Source organism: Dermacentor variabilis, chromosome 4, assembly GCF_050947875.1.
Source record: "Dermacentor variabilis isolate Ectoservices chromosome 4, ASM5094787v1, whole genome shotgun sequence".
Taxonomy (NCBI): domain Eukaryota; kingdom Metazoa; phylum Arthropoda; class Arachnida; order Ixodida; family Ixodidae; genus Dermacentor; species Dermacentor variabilis.
Genome location: NC_134571.1, coordinates 74,427,902 through 74,446,686, shown reverse-complemented (window position 1 = coordinate 74,446,686; position 18,785 = coordinate 74,427,902). Strand labels below are relative to the sequence as shown.

General features: G+C 42.6%; 1 protein-coding gene across 3 annotated transcripts in view; it reads right to left on the bottom strand.

Annotated features, from left to right (window-relative positions):
• Positions 1–18,785, bottom strand: part of Pask (PAS domain containing serine/threonine kinase) — a 90,466-nt gene that overhangs the window by 3,971 nt on the left and 67,710 nt on the right. For all 3 annotated transcript variants that reach the window (XM_075689506.1, XM_075689507.1, XM_075689508.1), the window contains 4 exons: positions 13,823–14,086; positions 11,548–11,730; positions 7,349–7,499; positions 3,180–3,317 (listed from right to left, as the gene is read on the bottom strand). In XM_075689506.1, the coding sequence (XP_075545621.1) occupies positions 3,180–3,317; positions 7,349–7,499; positions 11,548–11,730; positions 13,823–14,086 (736 nt within the window). The remainder of the gene's footprint in view (positions 1–3,179; positions 3,318–7,348; positions 7,500–11,547; positions 11,731–13,822; positions 14,087–18,785) is intronic.

Here is an 18,785-nt window from a genome sequence, read left to right as displayed (position 1 = left end):
CTCCGCAATGGAACTTGAAGTATGCGTCTCATAACGTTCCTGGCATTGTGCGCAGAAAGAGAGCTTGGCACAGCGCCAGAAACACTGGGGTCAATCAAGCAGACATACGGTCCAGAGTTGCACGAAATCTCATGAAAGTGATAGCATCTGCTAAACTTATTGGCTGAAAATGCTGCTCAAGATTGTAGTCGAGCACAAAATGTAGCGACAGCAACCTTCACAAATTCATGTTCTGTCACCGTTTTGTGATGATGATGCTGCACCTGACAGCTCTGATAGTAGGCTGTTGCCAACGGTGCAAATATGATTTTGATTTCGTACCCGATTGCAACGTGCGGTCAATTTTCGGACCCATTTTCTCTGTAAAGAGGTGCATGTTAGATTCGGGTAAATACAGTAATTAGTTTTTATTAATTATGTAAAAGTGCCAAGCAACTTGTCATGCAGCAATTTTTTCGGGCTTTCATGGGCATTTTTTCAGTTTTTGAAGAAAACCTTCGTGTACCACGTATTGAGAAACAGAAAGCTGAATCGCGAATTTTTCAGGATAGTCAACAATATTCTCATTGACACCTTTGCTGTGAATATCATACAGTCGAACCTCAATAAAACAAAGTTGTACTTGCAGCAAAAAACTTTGTTAAATCACCAATTTGTTACTTATAGGTTTTAAAGTTTAAGCATTAAAAACAACTTCACAAATTTTCAGAGCATTACGGGTGGATAATATCTTGTTAGTAAGAACTTGTGTCGCGCGGTGCCGTAGGTCTTGGACACCATAGCTGACCGCACTTAGTGCCCGCAGCGGCACCCACAAATGAAAAACAAGAGTAAAAAGATACGAATGCTGGTCCTGAGAAAAGAGAGACGGAAAGAGAGAGAGAAGGAAAAAAAAAGCCAGTTTTGCCAGAAAGGAGGTTTGTAGCTTTAACGGTGTCACGCTCTCTCACGCAACAAACATTAACAGATCCCACTCGATGACCACGAACTCGCAGTCACAGTGCGAGCGAGCACTCCGTGCTGTGTCTTGGAAACTTGAGATTATGCAACTGCCAACACTAGACACGTCGTCTAGTGTCATTTCCACAGACATTTCGCCTTGCCATGGAGAGATTACATACAAGATCCCGCGCACGGACGCACATGAGGAGGAGAAGGCAGATAAGCGCATGTTGCTGCTCCCCCTCCCTCCCAACGTGTGCTTGATCACATTACCATGCATTCGCACCTTCCCCATCCCTTTTGCACAGAAGGAATCATCAGCCCGTGTGTTCCTCCAAGTTATTTACCAACACAACAAATGGCAAAGCAGTGTTTTCTGCGCCATGACAGCGGCTTTGCCATTCAAACTTTTCATGCAGAAGGATGCTTGAAATGCCCTTTGCCTCGGCAGACATAGTTTTTTTTTGCTAGATTTACTAGCCATACATGATTGAAATGGCCGAAAACTTCGTTAAATCAAAATGGTGTCACAAGGTTGCTTATGCTACGAGTTAAATTATGAAACATAAATATGTGGTTTTCAATGCAACTAAGATTGGGAAATGAAAATAGTTCGTTACATCGCAAATTTCGGTAAATCGAGGTTTGTTATATCAAGGTTTGACTGTACTTAATAGAGTTGGTTAATGAATAATAACTGATAATGTAATTAGCCAAATACAAAATAGTCTGACTTGCTCCAAGCAACGGCAAGCAACATTGCCTAGGTTCTGTCCAGCTATGTAGCACTTGCCAATTTTAAAATTTTGGCACAAGTTATGTTGTACAGGTGGTATGTTATGGCCACAGCATCATCAGAAGCCATGAAGCGTGCAAAGCTGGGGTACCTGCTGTAGCACAGGCTGTCCAAGCTTTGCTACTAAAGAAAGGAACACAGTGAGAAATTACACAGACCAAATACATGCCAGAGGACTGCATCGTGTTACATGCAAAAGAAACAATGTCGAGAAACAAATTCCCTCTGAATATTAAAGGGACGCTAACGAGAAGAAAGGTTGAGCTGTATTAGTAAATTACGCTTTTCTAATACCAATAAAGTCCCTCCTACTCTGACAGACGACCCAGAAAAGATGCCAAAACGAAAGACAGATGGCGATGCCCCCTTCAAGTTCCCATGTCAGCTTGCTGCGATGTCTTATTTTGATGACATCTTCTTGTGCCTAGTTATTTTTCATCAGTTAAGATAAGCAAATTTTTTTTCCAAATGAATCAAAGACTGTTCTAAATGAATCAAAGAGTGTTAGAAAGTGCTGACTTTCTTTATTTACATTTATTCTTTTTATTTTATTTTCTTATTTTTCAAAAATTTGTTGCACTGTTGTTTAATGCACCATGACGCATCTAAATGATAATGCATCAACCGCTTTCTCTATTGATAAGATCTACACATTTCTATAAGCGTTCCCTTACAGACCAAGGCTCAAATTGGCTGTTGATTGAACACTACTTCTGAGAACAGTAAGGTGCAACTGTGGTGTAAAGTATGCTGAGGAAGGGTTCTGCTAAAAAAAAAAAAAAACAAGTTACCTGGTAACTCAACTCAAACTGACATACCTGAAACTGATTAATGCATTCTTAATGTTCGCAATACTAAACCTGAACTGCAGTGTTTAGTTACATGCGAAGACATAGTTCTTGTTTGGGTTTTCTTTTTTCCACTGGCGGAAAACCTGGTCCACGTTTTTTTTATTGTGAGCGTCCGAAAAAAAAAAAAAAAAAATGTGTGCCCAGAAATGCAACAGGTAAGTGGGCATCCTTCAACCCTTTTTGAAGACTTGTGGGACCCTTTACGATTACAAAGAAAGGCAACCACCATGTTGTTCCCACCTTTAAAGCTGTCAAAGAGGCAACATCTAAACAGCGTGCATATGATGATGATGAGTTTGATATCTACTGGCATCCCCTTTGAAACAGGGAAACAACTAGTCACCTAGCCTGCTTGAGGTAACCAGGTTTTACAACATCCATTGCAGCATAGCATTATATCTCCTCAATCTTTTCTCTCTTCATTAAATTCTTTATCTCTATATTGTAGTTGCCTATGCCTGTAATATCTACGAATGTTTCCATGCAAATAGAGAGGATGTAGCTGAGCAATGGTGGTGTATTATTGCTGCTGTGCTGTTGCAGCAAGTTAAAAAGCAGTAGCAGCACCAAGTTAAAAAGAAGTCTCTCACTGGCATGGACAACGTCCTCGAAGCGGTAGCTCTCGGGGCAAACAGGCTGGGTGGTCCACGAGTGGTGCTCGGCCTCAGCCAGAGTGCAGCGCTGCCGTGGGTCAGGATGAAGGAGCCATGAAATCAGCTCCCAGAGGTCTGCACCAGGACAAAGCACGAACACATACACCCATTGCAATGCCTGTCTTATAGCCTGGAAACACTCAGTATCCTTGTTAACTGAGATACAAACAAGTTGAAGTATGTAAGCCACAGCTAAAACCTCCATTTACCTGACGTCCGCCCAACAATTTTTTTTTAATCCCCTAGAATGCATCTATAGACGGCCACAAACTCTTTCTCTCATTAAGTGTGTATTAGTAAGAATGGGGCATGCAAGACGACAGAGAAGATGAAGACAACATGGAGCTGTATTATCTACATCTTGTCTTGCGTGACCCATTAGCGCTACACACCATGTACTAATACAATACCAACTAGCCAATAAGTCTGTCCAATCTTCCGTTACATTTGGCGAAATGATTTTGCACAGCCACTTTGCAAAACAAACAGTGCACAAGCACATTACCACATTGAGGGAAAATAACCCACATGAAGGAGGCATCAAAAGAGTTCCACTAAGCCATGTCCTGTTCAAGCACTACCTCAGTGCTCGTGTCAGGCATGTTCCAGTTGTGTTCATGGGGAACTCGGGAATAAACAAGCACAAGCAGGCACTGGCTGCTGAAAGATGACAGCAACAGAGGAACCTATTGTTGGGTAGCAGTGGTTTGGTTGCAATAAGTGTACAAAAAAGAAATCTGTGCAGAAATCGATGATGATTGTCAACGTAAGCGAATAGCCGAATGCTTCAAGAAAGCTATTTGCTTTTTAAGGAATGGCGTGCCTGACGGCATAGGCGCCGACTACGGGGGGGGGGGGGGGGGGGAGGGGGTCTCCGGGGCCCTCCCCCCCTCTAGAGCCCCCCCCCCCCCCAAACTCTCCTAAAATGTCATTACAAGAGCTTTGTCACCCACATCATTTGAGGCTTTATTTATTCACAGCTGCAGTAAATTCTTTTGACTTGCCTTGGCCTTTTCACTTAAAATTTTATTGTGGCGAATAGCTTACTGCACCACTGTTGGCGCAGACGTGCACGGCTTTTAATTCATTCTTTCAGTTTATTTTTGCAAATCCTGACAATAGGAGGACCCGCACATTAGAAGCACTAGCGGTGGCTGCCTCATCCATATTTTCTCAATTCAATATTGTTTTAAATGTCTGCTGTAAGTATGATGCACATACACAATATATTTAAATATACACACTGGACAAAGTTTATTATATTTTTGAAAGAGATGGAGGTAGCCAATTAAAAATTATTTCAAAAGGTGTGGATAGGCTATGCCTAGAGAATAAATATGTTGCTGTACGTTCACACTTCAAATTGCTTTGCATGCCTTCTGGACCATGAAAAAAAACCTATAGACTTCAGTGAACCCTTCGGCAGAGACTTTTATCAATGGCGTGTGGAATGCACGTGAATGTTGTCTCAGTATTGCTTTTCTTTTTAGTAAGCAGTGCTAACGACTCTGGAAAAAAACCCTAATAATTTACAACATTCAATGGGGATTGGAACATCGTCAGTTGCATGCAAAGGTCATAAATATACGAAGAGTGTCCCAATCAACTAACATGCACTAAGGTTTTTAATAAGCGCAATGCGTTACTCGAAGAAAACCTAGTGCATATTGTGTACAGTACAGTGGTGTAGCTGCCAGTAATTTTTTCTTTACTGAAATTTAATTTGACAATTGTAATTATCTAACTCGGGGGTGTACTATCCTAATTATCAAAGCGTGAGTGAGGCATTTGAAGGCACAGACAAGGGACATCTAACTGCGGCATTTTCAATGACGTACTAATTGTGTACAAATTTTTTTTCCGACTGATAAATAAACATATATATATATATATATATATGGTAAGCTGGTTGGGCACAATCCCCCCACCCCCCTCGGAAAAATGAAAATTCTCCATCCATGCCCGACGGCGTGTATTTGCTGCAGTGAGGATATTTAACTAGCACGACCGTTTCATAGCAGAATTCTATAGAGAACAGAGCCATTACCCCTTTCAGTATCAGGAACATACCGATACATTTTGTTTTCAAGTTTCTGTTCCACCATGTCACTGACGTACCCATACGTTCTTCGCTCTCTCCAGTCAGACGTGTGCAACAACAGATAGTTGGCACGTTAAAATTTAGTTCCACTGTGTCTTGTATAGTATTTCTAGTAGCATATTTTCTCACCTCTCTGGGTTTGCTCAGTCTGGGTTTTCGTTAGCACGTGGCAGAACGGGCCCTTTTGTGGCCATGGTTGCGCCATGCGGAGCACGCATCCTCAAATAAAGAGGGGTGGTTCCTGGACTTCGTGCACTGCTACCGTGATGATTCTCAGTTCAAATATCCACGCTTTAGCGCAAGGTCACCACTCCTGCATGTTTCTGCCGTCTGTCGTATTTTCATACGACAGATTTTTCTTCTTTTTTAAAACTAACACAGCGGCACTATCGCAGAATTGTACGCGTCAGAACACAACTATGTATAGGAGATATAAAATGAAGATAGGAATGTGAGGATCATACTAAGAGTGCATTTACCATTATCCATGTTACTGCTTCCCTTCTGCATAACTAACAATAAATAACCGTGTTCGTTTTATAATATCTTAGAACAAAAATACTGTCACTGGAGCTGCATCACCTCTGGAAAAAGAAAAAAGCTACACTGGAAGGGTTAGCCAGGACATCTGTCCTTGTAGTATAGGAGAACAGCATGGACAGGAAGGACCACTTCGTAGGTTTCATATTCTGCACATTTAACTTTCGTTTTATAAACCAATCAGGGTGGTGCGACCACGTAATGTTCTTTATTATGCCACTAATACGCACTCACAGGAAAGGTGTATAGGGCTCGACTACTCGCTCATTAACGTTTGATTTCAATCAATTCAGACAAGCCCTGCAGTGCTGCAAGCAAGCGCACAATGCTGCAATGTGCAGGACAGATAGTGTGATAGCGTCCATCCAACACAGCGTAGGAGCATGCATTGCCTTAACAATCACACCAAGAAAATAGGAAGCTTGCACAAATGCCTCGTGACCTGTAACACATCACCATGCTATGAGCTGCAACTTTGCCTCTCTAACAAGCATGTAACCAGTGATTATATGGACACTCAAGGTGCATTTGTACCACTGTTATGCAGGGAACAAGCTAAAACCTCTCAAAATCATTCCGCGGCACACGATGGCAACACATTCAAGTAGCGCGGCGCCAGTTCGCACAAGCCAGAGAGGAGAAAAGGCTTGCCATGTGCCCTTTCCTTCTTGCCCAATGAAAAGGTCTACAGAAATGTCTGCCAACATTGACATCCCTCAATTCCTGCACCATACCCACACAGTCTGTATGAGCATGGCAGCGAACAAAGCAGCGTAATGGTTCAAGATGTCATCTTCCCCTCCACACTGAGGGCTCCCCCGAGTGAATACCACTTAAATGGAGTGGCAGCACAGAACATTCACCTTAGGACAAGCATGCGCACTCCCAACAGCTGGCTGGCACTTTTCGTCACACCAAAGTTGTGCAACTGCGAGGGCTCACATTCATCAAGTGAACTCTCTTCACACGTCTTTGCGCATGTGCTTAGTTAACATGTGCTTAGTAATCAAGTGCTTGTGCTTAGTTAACAAGTGAGCATTTACTGCAACTTGTACAGACCATGACGTAGTAGTTCTGCGGAAACCCGCAAGGTGGAGAGAAGTAATTAATACAGGGAAAAATCAGACATCCACCCGTTCGTAGCAAGTGCTACAAAGGAAACCCATAAGGGTTCCTCGAAAGAAAAGCCTCAAAGTTGAACCATACAGACCATAAAACTAAGAGCCTTACATCACGCAATATTCTAATACTATGATATTGTTGTCAATGCTTTGCCCTTCGAGTGAAACCACGAAGTTTTTTTTTTTTTTTTCTAAATGCTTGGCACCATCAACACTTCATCAAAAGCTGTAGAATGGCGCAGTGCGCTGTGGGTACTTCAGTAAGGTGCACTATAGGCTGCAAGGTTGGGGCACTCCAACAATGTTTGAGAAGATCGCATGCAGGTTGCAAAGCCTCTCCTCACCTCTAGAAGTTGCATAGGGTGGCTTGAGCATTGCTGCGATTGTTTCTTCTACGTCAAAAAATGGGTTCTCCCCAAATATGAGCGTGTACAGGGTCACGCCCAGCGCCCACATCTCCAGTTCAGGCCCAGCATATGGGTTGCCTTGCAAGACCTATAAAGGAAGAAGAAAAAAATAAAGGCAGTGGGAGGAAGCGTTTATTAATTTAGTCTAATCTGCAGGTCTTTGATCTGTTGAAGTTAATGACCGAAAAATATATCCTAGACCATGCAGCTCATAGCACCGAAGTATAAACTATTATAACGGTCAAACTAACACTGCAAAAGTATAACTTGGATGAAAGAAAGAAAGGGGTGAAAACACAGCGCTGACTTCAAAGGTACTGACTTCTAGGATAATGACTTCCAAGTGGTTCATTCTTTTTGGAACAGAAGCTTTTATGCGATTCGCATATTCCTTTCTTGTTGTACGTGAGTCATATTTTATTCTATAGTCATAGTCTAATCAAAAGAAGAATAGGGGTAATATATTAATATCAACATAAAATCAAATAAAAGAAAGTCGAATATCGAATAGAATACTGAATATAAGACAAAGGTTTCATAATATGTAATGCCTACAAATTTTGCTTACAATGCTTACGAATAAAAAATAGCAGCTGCAGCTGAGAAAGCCATCATTCGCCTGAAGAAGACATGGCAAAAATCTATAAAGGACTTTGTTTCTGTGAAGTGAGCTGCCAGCTGGTGTGCTGTTGATCGATCAGTGATGAGCCGTTTGGCATGAATAAAGTAGTAATTCCTTGCTGTCTTTTTTTTTTCGCTTGTCCTTTTCCCTGCGACGGCCGTTTTCTTTTTCGCGTGGCGGGCTGCTGTGAGATTTGGTGGCGAGTACATTCTCTTTTGCTTGCTAATTGTGGATAGAAACGGATAGTGGGTATAACAAACCAATGCTCATAACTAAGTAATTACGACCCTCCCTTCACCTTCATTATAACGAGGTTTTACTGTACTTGAATAAAACTATCGGCCTAGATTCGAATAAGTACGGTATGTATGAGGCATTTACTGCAGTGGCACTCCTTATTCGTGCTACCCTAAGAACACTCAGTGACATCTAGAGCTGCACCATCTAGTTGCACTGCCGTGAAGTCCACACGTGGCATTTGAAACGACAAGCGTATCATTGACCGAAGTGGGCTAGAGGTTCATTGAAGAGTGCCACACAGACTGAGTGGCACAAATGCAGCACTCCAAGCTGGCGTCAAAGAGTTTCTTCGAACAGCAGCACCCACCCAGTTCCGCGTCGATAGTGACCGATGTCGGTGTGAGAGAGGTTTGTTGAAGAGCAGCACATATGTTCTCATTGCCACATACTCAGTGACCCAGGATGGTCTTATGGTTGCTTTCGAGCCCTGTTACCTCAGCACAGCAGCCCAATGCGCTACCTGTTTGACCACGAACTACCCAGTGACCCAGGTAGGTGGGAAAACGGTTAGATAAAAACAAATGTACATAGATAGCCTCCAAAAAGTATGTGGAGTACTCAAAGAATGCTAAAACATTAAAAAAGACCGGAGAATGAGAGGCCACCGTACAGTGTGTCGCAAAGATGGCAGCTGTGAGCTAACTCTGTTCCCATCCTGTGCCCTCACTTTAGTTTGAGACTGTCTGTTGGCTTTTTAAGTATCGCGCAACTACTGAGAACAGATACGTGTCAATTCGGCACCAAACCATAACTTTAGTTGCCGATGCCTGATGCAGCGCCGATTAGGACTAATGGCCCAGCAGCATGGCCTAGATGAAAATTTGCCACTGGCCAATGCGCTAATAGGCCACAAGCCATCACGTAATGTTTGCACAGGTGGTTCATCAGTGACTAGTTCTGAGATCACACGTATGGGCTAGATTGATGGATTGACAACTGTTGAAGCAGCATCAAAAGGACCCTCAAATGATTCTGACAATTGTGTCAAACATACTGAGTCTTTAGGGTAGGTCCTTCTGATCATTAAGTGATGCAATGAAGTTCTCCATGTAGAGCTTGTAAGTGATTATAAAATTTAAAAAATGTGCATCGCTACCGATCGCAGTGGAACCTTTCCCCTGAGTTTTCAGCTGCCCTGTTACAATCTACATAGTTGGTGCATGTAATGCAAGTTGGGCAAACTATCCGATTGGCTACCTAGGTTGCATCATCAATAATTTTTCCAACTTTATGGTGAGCAAATGTTGTTTGTAATAGTTTAAATGTTGGTTAAATTGTTTTCATAAAAAAAGAAGGCAACAAAAAGAGAATACGCGACAATTTATCACTACACTCAAGCACTTCCGACAGACAGTAAGTGTCGTCTGTTTGTGTTACAATGTTCTCCGTGTCCACACAAGCTGCGTGGTCACTGTTGGTCTGAAGCGTGCTTTTTGCGAGCACCGTGGATCTTCCTTGTTACGTTGTGGGCTGCAAATCTAGTGATCGGTGAGATGCCGAGCTGCGACACTGTGTGCAAGGCAACATGCAAGCAGAGTGGCTGCAGTGCATTGAGCTGTCGGTATCCGATCGGCGCCAGCATCTACGTATTTGCGATCATCATGTTATGCCGGAAGATTACAGCCACAATATAAAGCTTTAGCATGTCCAGTATTCGAGCAAGTGCAAAGAGACTGGGCGTCTTACTAAATGAGCAGAGGCATTAACTTCAATGCCCCACACGGTGCAGACACCTAGTAGCATAGAACGCAACCAAACACAGCTAATATAACAGTAACTAAGTGCCTTCTACCTTTGCCGCTGGTGTTTGCTGCTGGTGTAAATTTTTGGCATGAGCATAATCATGAACATGCTGTCCTTTTAAAATGTCTAAAATGTTTTACATTTGGTTACAGCTATATTAGCTCTGTGTTTTGGCTGGGTAACCTCTGCACAAAAAGGTGGCTACACCGTGCAGGTTGCTCATGTAGACGCTACAGCCCCTTCATCACAGTGGTAGTAGTATGGAGGGGTTTTGGTTTACATCCACCAAAACACCCAGCTCGCCTGTGGTTACCAGAATACGGACATGCTCGGCGCTGGGACAGAAAGTTGAGAAAAAGCATGGCTAGGGAGGGAGGTAACTTGTAATTGTCTGTAGCTCTCTTAAAATGAGATGCTTCTCCTTAATTGTGGTGCGAATGTTTTACTGCAGCTGTACCCTATGCGTCTACAAAATCTGCGCAAACCATTTCAGGGACCCTTTCAGTTCATCTCTGTGTATCCAACACAATCTGCATGCCCTCCTGCAGCTAATCAGCCCGATCTTCATACATTTCACATTTTTTAACTACGTGCTTTTTGTTGACGTTCCTTTCGTCCATGTTGCATTGTTGTTTCGATCAGTCTTGTCAACCTGGACGAACTTTGTACCAACAAGAGGCGAATGGCAGCATTCAGGCGCTGTGTGCGCGATCCCTGCATCAGGCCAATGTCGAGGAGAGCATGCAGTAGCGCTGAAGCAGTCACAGAAACAAAGTCTATGACTGCAGCAGCCAGGGCTACCTATCCATGGAACACCTGACACTACTTTAGCGATGAAAACAAGAAAGTGAGGCGTTCACTTGCGTGGCATCAAGCATGACGTTCTCCGTGGAAAACATGACATGCAGAACTACACAAGTCTCTACACTGAATATATATAAACAAAAAATAGTAGATCTTCCATTCGCAAATTGAATTAATTGAACGTTCACTATTCGATTCAGTGAATGATTAGAGCATTCGCACACCCCTAAAAAGAAAACCAGTTGTAAGTCAGAGCTGTGTTTTCATCCTTCTCTTTCTATTGTCCACATTCTACCTTTGCCCTGTTTGTTTAATCATGTCCAATCAACTCGCCCAAGCCTGCACCTTGCATATTAAAGAGAGTTTGAAGATGTACACGACATGCAAGTCCTCAATCTTGTCAACTGTCAAAGCGCCCTGAAACTTTTGTACTAGAAAATTTGACCTAACTGGTTTATCAGAACCAAAAGCTGCAGGTAGATTTTTTGTTTTGCCTTTTGCTCGAATCAAGGTGTGTTGCAATACAGTATTTGAAGGTAAACATTCGACTAAAGTTAACTGGCAGTTGTTTGTCGAATGAGACAGGCACAACAGGAAGCCCTGTTGTTGCCAGCAGAAAAACCTTTAGGAAGGCTACCTTGCAAGCATGCTTCATACAACACAGTACCTCAGGGCTGCAGTACTCGACGGTGCCGCAGAAGGTGGTGAAGTGGCGGTCAGGAGCCATAAATGCAGCAGAGCCAAAGTCAATAAGCTTCACTTTGAAATGCTCATCGATAATGATGTTCTCATCCTTGACATCACGATGGAGAATGTGCAGGCCATGCAGGTATGACAGGGCACTTGCCACCTGACAGAATCAGAGGTTTAAATAAAAACAAGGTTGCACAATGCAATGCAAAGTCTTAACACAAAAAGGAAGAGCTAACCATAAAACGGTAAGTGATAATGTGACACATCTAGCCACAAGTACAATACATTAAAATTACAAATGAAGAAATTTCAATAGCCAGCACCATTGTACTTCAATGCAAACGCTGGAAGCTGTAGTTTCAATATTTATTTCATCTGCACTTCTGATGCTTTATCTTCTTTCTTTTTTATTAAAAGTGTTGACAAAAAATTAAATAGGTTAAATGAATGAAGTTAGATACACGGAACTAATATTCTGAGAGAATTAGGGAATGCTCTTCTACAATAATTTTTTTAAAAGCAGCAGTGATGGCAGAAGTATAGGCATTAGAAGAATATACAAACAAAACAAAAGTTTGTTTTGTACTTTCACACAGACCCTTTTAATAATGTGAACATCCTCGTACATCCACACACTAAGTTCCAGGTCTTGAGGATATATGAAGCTCAACCCAGCTCTTGAGTCCATTTGAGCCTTACATTGTGGAGGTGCTCTCCTTATCTTTAGGTGACAAGCCTAGATAAGGCAATGACACAGGCTTAATTTCTGCCAATGTCACCAGATTCTGCTGAACTTGTAATGAACGGTGAAGAACTTTTCCAGTAAATGTTACAAGGCAGACTCCAAAGCTGTCATGCAGCAAACAAGTCAACATTACTAGCAAAGAGAGGGCACATTTTCGTGTTTATTTTCCTGGACCAAGAGTTCAAGAAATAATATAATGTTTGATCTGGATAATTGTGACTAGTTCTGCTCATCATTAACTTGCTGCAGCTAGCAAGGGAAGTAGTACTACTCCATAACAATTACTGTGATTGCTAGCAGTAATTGTTATAACTACAATCATAATAATATGGTTGTTACCAGGTGAACAATATTCAGAATCATAATCAGTTTTATTGTGATGATTAGAGAGATTACAAGATGTTAATACTGTCACGTGGTCGTCACGTCAAAGAACACAGTAGCAATACTGTGAAAGGCAAAACTAGGTTTTATTGGGCGAACCTGTGCCCACAAAACAGGCTACACTTAAAGCACAACGAGAGCGGCGAACACAGTCGGCGATCGTCGAAAATCTGATGAGTGGGTCAAGCGCGTCGGTTTTTATACAGCAGTCGTCGAATGTTCCAGACTAATCGTTGGGACCCGCGTGCCTTCCACAAAGTTCTACACCATTCGCGTCAGGCGATGAAATCAGATTACACAAGGTTCGGCGACAACAGACAGTGGATAGAAGCATCGATAACTTTCCAGAAACTTCGGATACATGTAGGCGCGTCCCGCGCTGTGCGATATTTGTTAGGCGGCGAAACGTGGTCGCCCGATAAAGATAAGTACACGTGTCAATATACAGAAGGAGGTCCCGAAGTCAATGACTGCAATGGGACCTCCTTTACAAACTAAACGTAATAAAATATAAATTATAGCAGTTTCAACAAATTGTTAACAAGGAAGAATTAGAGGTATTAGTATAAATAGCATAATTGAAGAATTAAATGTGCATAAATAAGAGTCATATAAAAAGCACAGTAGCATAATCTCTTCGAACACTAATAAATTAACAGCGTAAACGACATGACGTATACAGCATAATTTGCGAATTCGAATATATATGCATGGCAAAGACATCAAACAAAAACCGAATGGTATGACAATGAAAATGAAACGAAGGCACCCTAAAAGAATGGTTGAGAGTATGAACTAGGCATCAGTATTCAACAATATATTCTTTTAGTCGTTTCTTGAATTCGTGAATTTTAAGTGTTTTTACATCTATTGGTAGTGCGTTCCAGAATGCGATAGATGAAAAATGGGATGCTCTGCTTGCCATAATTAGTATGTATTTTGGGTAAAATGAAGTTCCTACTTATTACAAACCTGGTGATAGTATTTAATAGAACAGATTGTGCTATCAAGCTATCGCATCGAGTGTAAGTGATTTGACGGGACAAGAAGGTCACGAGACCATGTTATCATGAGATATAGTGCTGCAGATAACTGCCAAGTTGTCAAGAATTTCACATACCTGCCTGAAGATGTACGAGGAAAGGGGCTCATCAAGGCACGGTGCCCTGTCAATGAACTCAAAGAGATCCATGCCAGCCCCATGACGTTCCATGACCATCTGGAAGTGGGAGCTGTTCTCGAAGACATCCAATACCCGCACAATGTTGGGGTGGCTGAGCGTGGTCAGCAGGCTCACTTCTAAGGGCACAACCCTCCCCATCATCTGGTCGTGTACCCAGCTCTCCTCGTACACCTTGCACTTGCGGATGAACTTTGTTATCACCTGGCACACAGAAACATGAGTGAAAAAGCTGTGAACTAGAGAGCTTTAGAGACATGAACCAGCACATCCAGCCAGATTTAACTAGGCTTAGAATGTGCATGAGACTTACGATGCACTCGGCCGGCAATTTGAGTGCTCTGGAGTGATCTGACGAGCGCGTTACATTTGGTTGGTTGAAATCAAGCGCTCAGAGCACATTTACCTGGTTTACACTTCTTTAAGGCACTGTTTTAAGTCATGGTTTGCGTAGAATGACAGATGGAGAGATAAATGCAACAAAAGCAGCAACAAATGGGGTACATATTTTAAAGTTACCTGGCCTAGAAATGTAAAAGAAAAAAATTGTGGGAGGACCCATCTCATGACGACTGTCGATGATAATGCATTAGCATTGTATATCAATATAGCAAAAATGTATTGCCACCATTGAACCGACTTAAGTACAAGGTGTGTACTGCAGTGGGATTCCTCTTTCATGCTTTCCTAAGAACACTCGCCGCTATCTAGTGCTGGTGCCGCAAAACCTGCGCGTGGCTTGTGTGTGGCGAACACTGAAAAACGCATCATGCGACAACCGGGATCCTCTCTCATTATTCCTTCCGGACACACTGTGCCATCTAGTGGTGCTGCCAAAAAGCTTGCGTGTGACTTCCGAGACAACAGGTGTGACGTGCCGGTGCCTGCAAACGCTGAAAATTGTTCCCTCGCTTGCTGCACACATAATACCACATATTCAGTGACTCAAGTTGGCAAGAGGTTCATTAAAGAGCAGCAGATACCCAGTGCATTCATGACACAGCTTGATAAAGCGTTGGTATGAAAGATGTTCAATGAAAAGTGGCATGCATCTAGTGCATTTATGGCACAGCCTGCTAAAGCATTGGCAATTTTTTTAATTGGTGATTATACACAACGGATTCTTGTGATGGTGAAATTAGCGAGACAGAGACTGGGTTATATGGTATATTCAACTGAAGAATGTTAATTGACTTTTGTGTGGTTTGGTTGCTTTCTAATACAGTTTAATTTGTTTATATTAAGTTGCTGTCCTTGACAAACTCGTGATGAGAGTTTGATTCCGCTCAGCATCTGAGAAATTTAAGTAAATTTAAGAAATATTTTTTGTTGTTGCAGAGCGGTCATTGTAGAGCATTACTGTTAGCCAAGTTTGTGTCAAAGACATTCATTGAAGAGTGGCGCACACCTAATCGCACGCACCCTGTGACCCAAGTTGGCATCAAAGAGGTTCATTGAAGGCTAGCACAGATCGATTGGCACATACCCAGTGCTCCAAGCCGGCTTCAAAGAGTTTCTTTGAAAAGCGGTACCTACGCAGTACCGCATCTGCAGCGATTCTTGTGAAAGAAGTTCGTTGAACAGCGGCGTGCACATGTGCACGCATTTCCACATACGTAATCAGTGACACAAGTTGTGCTGAACAGTTGGTTTCGAACCCTGTTCCCACAGCATAGCAGCCCAATGTGCTACCCATTCGACCATTATCTATCCAGTGATCCAAGTAGACAGGAAAATGGTTAAATGGCAACAAACATGCATAGATATAAACATACAAACATAGATACATAACCTCCCGAAAATGCATGAAGGACTCTAAGAATGCTAACACATAAAAAATACATGTCCCCAATTCGAATTTTGTGAATCTCCTGATTCCATTTATTTTATCCACTGACGTAACCTCTCATTACAAATGGTAAAAACTTAAAGCCTACACAGAGGAAGTTTGCATTCCGTAGTTGACTGTTCAATGTTCACGGACTCCGGGGTGCTGATGATTCTGTTACCATGGTAACAAATTACATGAAGACATACCACGCTGACTTGTTTACACCACTGAAGGAAATGCCACTGCAGGTAATGAGCTTCCCTGACAACGATTTAGAGGCATGGTTGCCACTACCGATCGAGAATCCTGGGATTGTGCAATGTCTCTTTCTTCTTTCATAGCCTACGCAGGTAGTTCAGCACAGCAACGCAATCAACAAAATGGGTGCAGCAACAACAATGCACCAAGGTATGAAACTTGCACGACTTGAACAGTGCTCCACGAGTGTACCGTACATGCACAACGAGGTAACAAGGCAGCGAGGCTGCCAAAGCACAGTTGCGCTATAATAGAGCAATGCTCAGAGGCCATATGGAAAGAGCAGCCAGCGGGGCCCCTACTGTACTTTGTGATTAGAGTGCTTCTTTTTTATGAGTTTTTACTGCACTGCAGTGGTTATTTGCAACTTTGCTTATAACCAGTCAGACAAATGAGTGGCAACATTGATTCCGGCACAAATGCTTCTCGTAAGCACTACTCAGTGATGATGCTGTTGGCAGCGATGTAGCAATTCATCTGAGTAATTAAAATATTAATTAGCAGAAAAAAACTGGTCTTTTTGGCAACACTTGGAGTAGAACAGCAGTGATGTGTAGCCATTGGGCGAAGGTTGTTATTATCGTGCAATCAGTAAGTGCTGCTCAGCAGAAAAGCAAGGCATAAAGCCAACTGCAACATAAAATTATGAATGTGCTAGAACAATTTGCGCCATCAGGCACAAGACAAACAGTGATGGCAAACGTCTTATGTACATTACAAATGACCAATGTGCTTTGATATGCTTTACCACACTAGACAAAATGTCGATTACGCTCAATAACAATGCTAGAAGCTCGACAAGAGACTATGAATGGCACCAAGGCGAGGTGCCTCCGTACGATGTGTCACAAAGGTGATGGTGGTGGAGAATAATGTTTGTATCATCCCATACATTGGCTTTTGTTGGGAGGTGGTTTATCGGGTTCCTGTGTGTCGTGTGTTCTCTGCAAATAGATACCATTTGATTTGGCATAAAACCGTAACTTTTGTCACCGATACCTGACGACCTTTTGAAGCACTACCGCTTAGGCCCAAGGGCCAAGGCAGTGTGCCATGGCGAAAATTGGATGTTGGCCGATATGACCGGAAAGCTTTCCACAAGCCATTGTGGAAAGCTTGCTGGTAATATGTTCATACGAGTGGCTAACTGGCGATATCTTCTGAGATCATACATACATGTTTTCGACAACCATCGAAGCCGGCAACTACTACAATCACACATAGAAGTTTACAGATTGACGGAAAGTTCCGAACTGCATGTGCATTTGTGTGCATGAACATGCGTGCCTTCCAGTGAGTAACCAGTATTATATGTTCGCAGATAGGCGCTTCTTTCGTTGCCGTTCCCTTTGTCGGCAGTGGGTATAGGAATTGTTTCAACTAGAGTTGATGACACAGACGGCCCTTTCAGTGGTGGAACAGCCATTTCACCTTTCGGTGCAGGTCCTGGCACAAGCAAAAAGCCGATCTGGTGCAGCAGCAAGCACCTTTAGCGCAGGGTCCAATGCAAGTGCGCTTACCATATACCATGGAAATTTGAACTGATATGGTCGATATGTTGTAGAGATGGGTTTGCGTGAGGCTCACCCTGCAAGTACGGTTAGGAAAGGACGCGACACTCCTCCACACCATAACGCGCAAAGGGCACTATGGCCGGGTTCATCAATACGGCGCAGAGGAGGTACCACAGATAGATAATCAACAAATGCGTGTTTATTAACCAAGGATGCAACACAGTGTGACAGTCACGGCTTGTGCGCAAAGGCTCACCACAAGACTGATCAGTATGCATGCCTGCAATGAACATAACATCACAAAATATACTTATGTCACGCCATGCACATTAGAAAGTTTTCGAATAGGGCAAAGGTTTTGCAGCCGTAAGAAAAAAAATCAAATAGTGTCAATGCCATTGCACATGTGTGAGATTTAAACAGGGTTTTGCGTTTGCGCCAGTGATTATTTCACAGAACTAGCGCAGCAACCCAAGCTCGACGCAAAACTTTTGCATCAACAAACATGCCATCAGCCATCGAAGTGATGGCTCTCGCTGTGTACCACATTCGACCTCATTTGCTAATACCATTTTTAACTATGTACCATGTGTGATTCTGATCGCAACAGCCCTTTTGCAAAGCCCTGAGATGATCTATAAGCATTGAAAAAGCTTAACTTTAATCTTAGAATGTGACATGCTCCTTTGGCAAACCACGAAGTTTGCTGAAGGCTGCAGCATATGGGCATTTGATGGTACACAAGCAACCATTGTTGCATGGACACTATCGCAGCTGTTTAAAAATAATTTTGTTATAACTAGGGAATTCGATGCGTACGACGGCAATCTGTGATGTGCCATCGTGACAATTCAATCTTTTTTTTTTTCTAAAGTATTGAAAGTTTTAATATCATTATTTCTCAAGTTGCATCACACTGCATGATCAGACTTCTCAGCAAGCAATTACCCGCTGCTTCTTTTTCTTAATCCAGTAAATTTCATTGTTTGGCGCTACACAAACATGCCATATGCCATGCTTTGTTTTTGTGCTTTTTACAGTTCCCTTTCCATTCCAATAAGCTTGCCAGTACCTAGCATCAACAAGTTCACAGACCAAAGCTTGATGACATTAGCTGGGCAGCACACGCAGGCTAGCGTCTCAGGGCGCGCTTTCTGCTACTCAGTGAATATTGCAGCCCCGACGCCATATCAGAAATCTTCCTCGTGGAAGTGCTTGCTGCACACTCGAGTTGTAGTCGATGGCTCCTTGCCGGTTCTAATTTTCGCAATCCAAGCTTCATGAAGCTTCTTCTCATGCA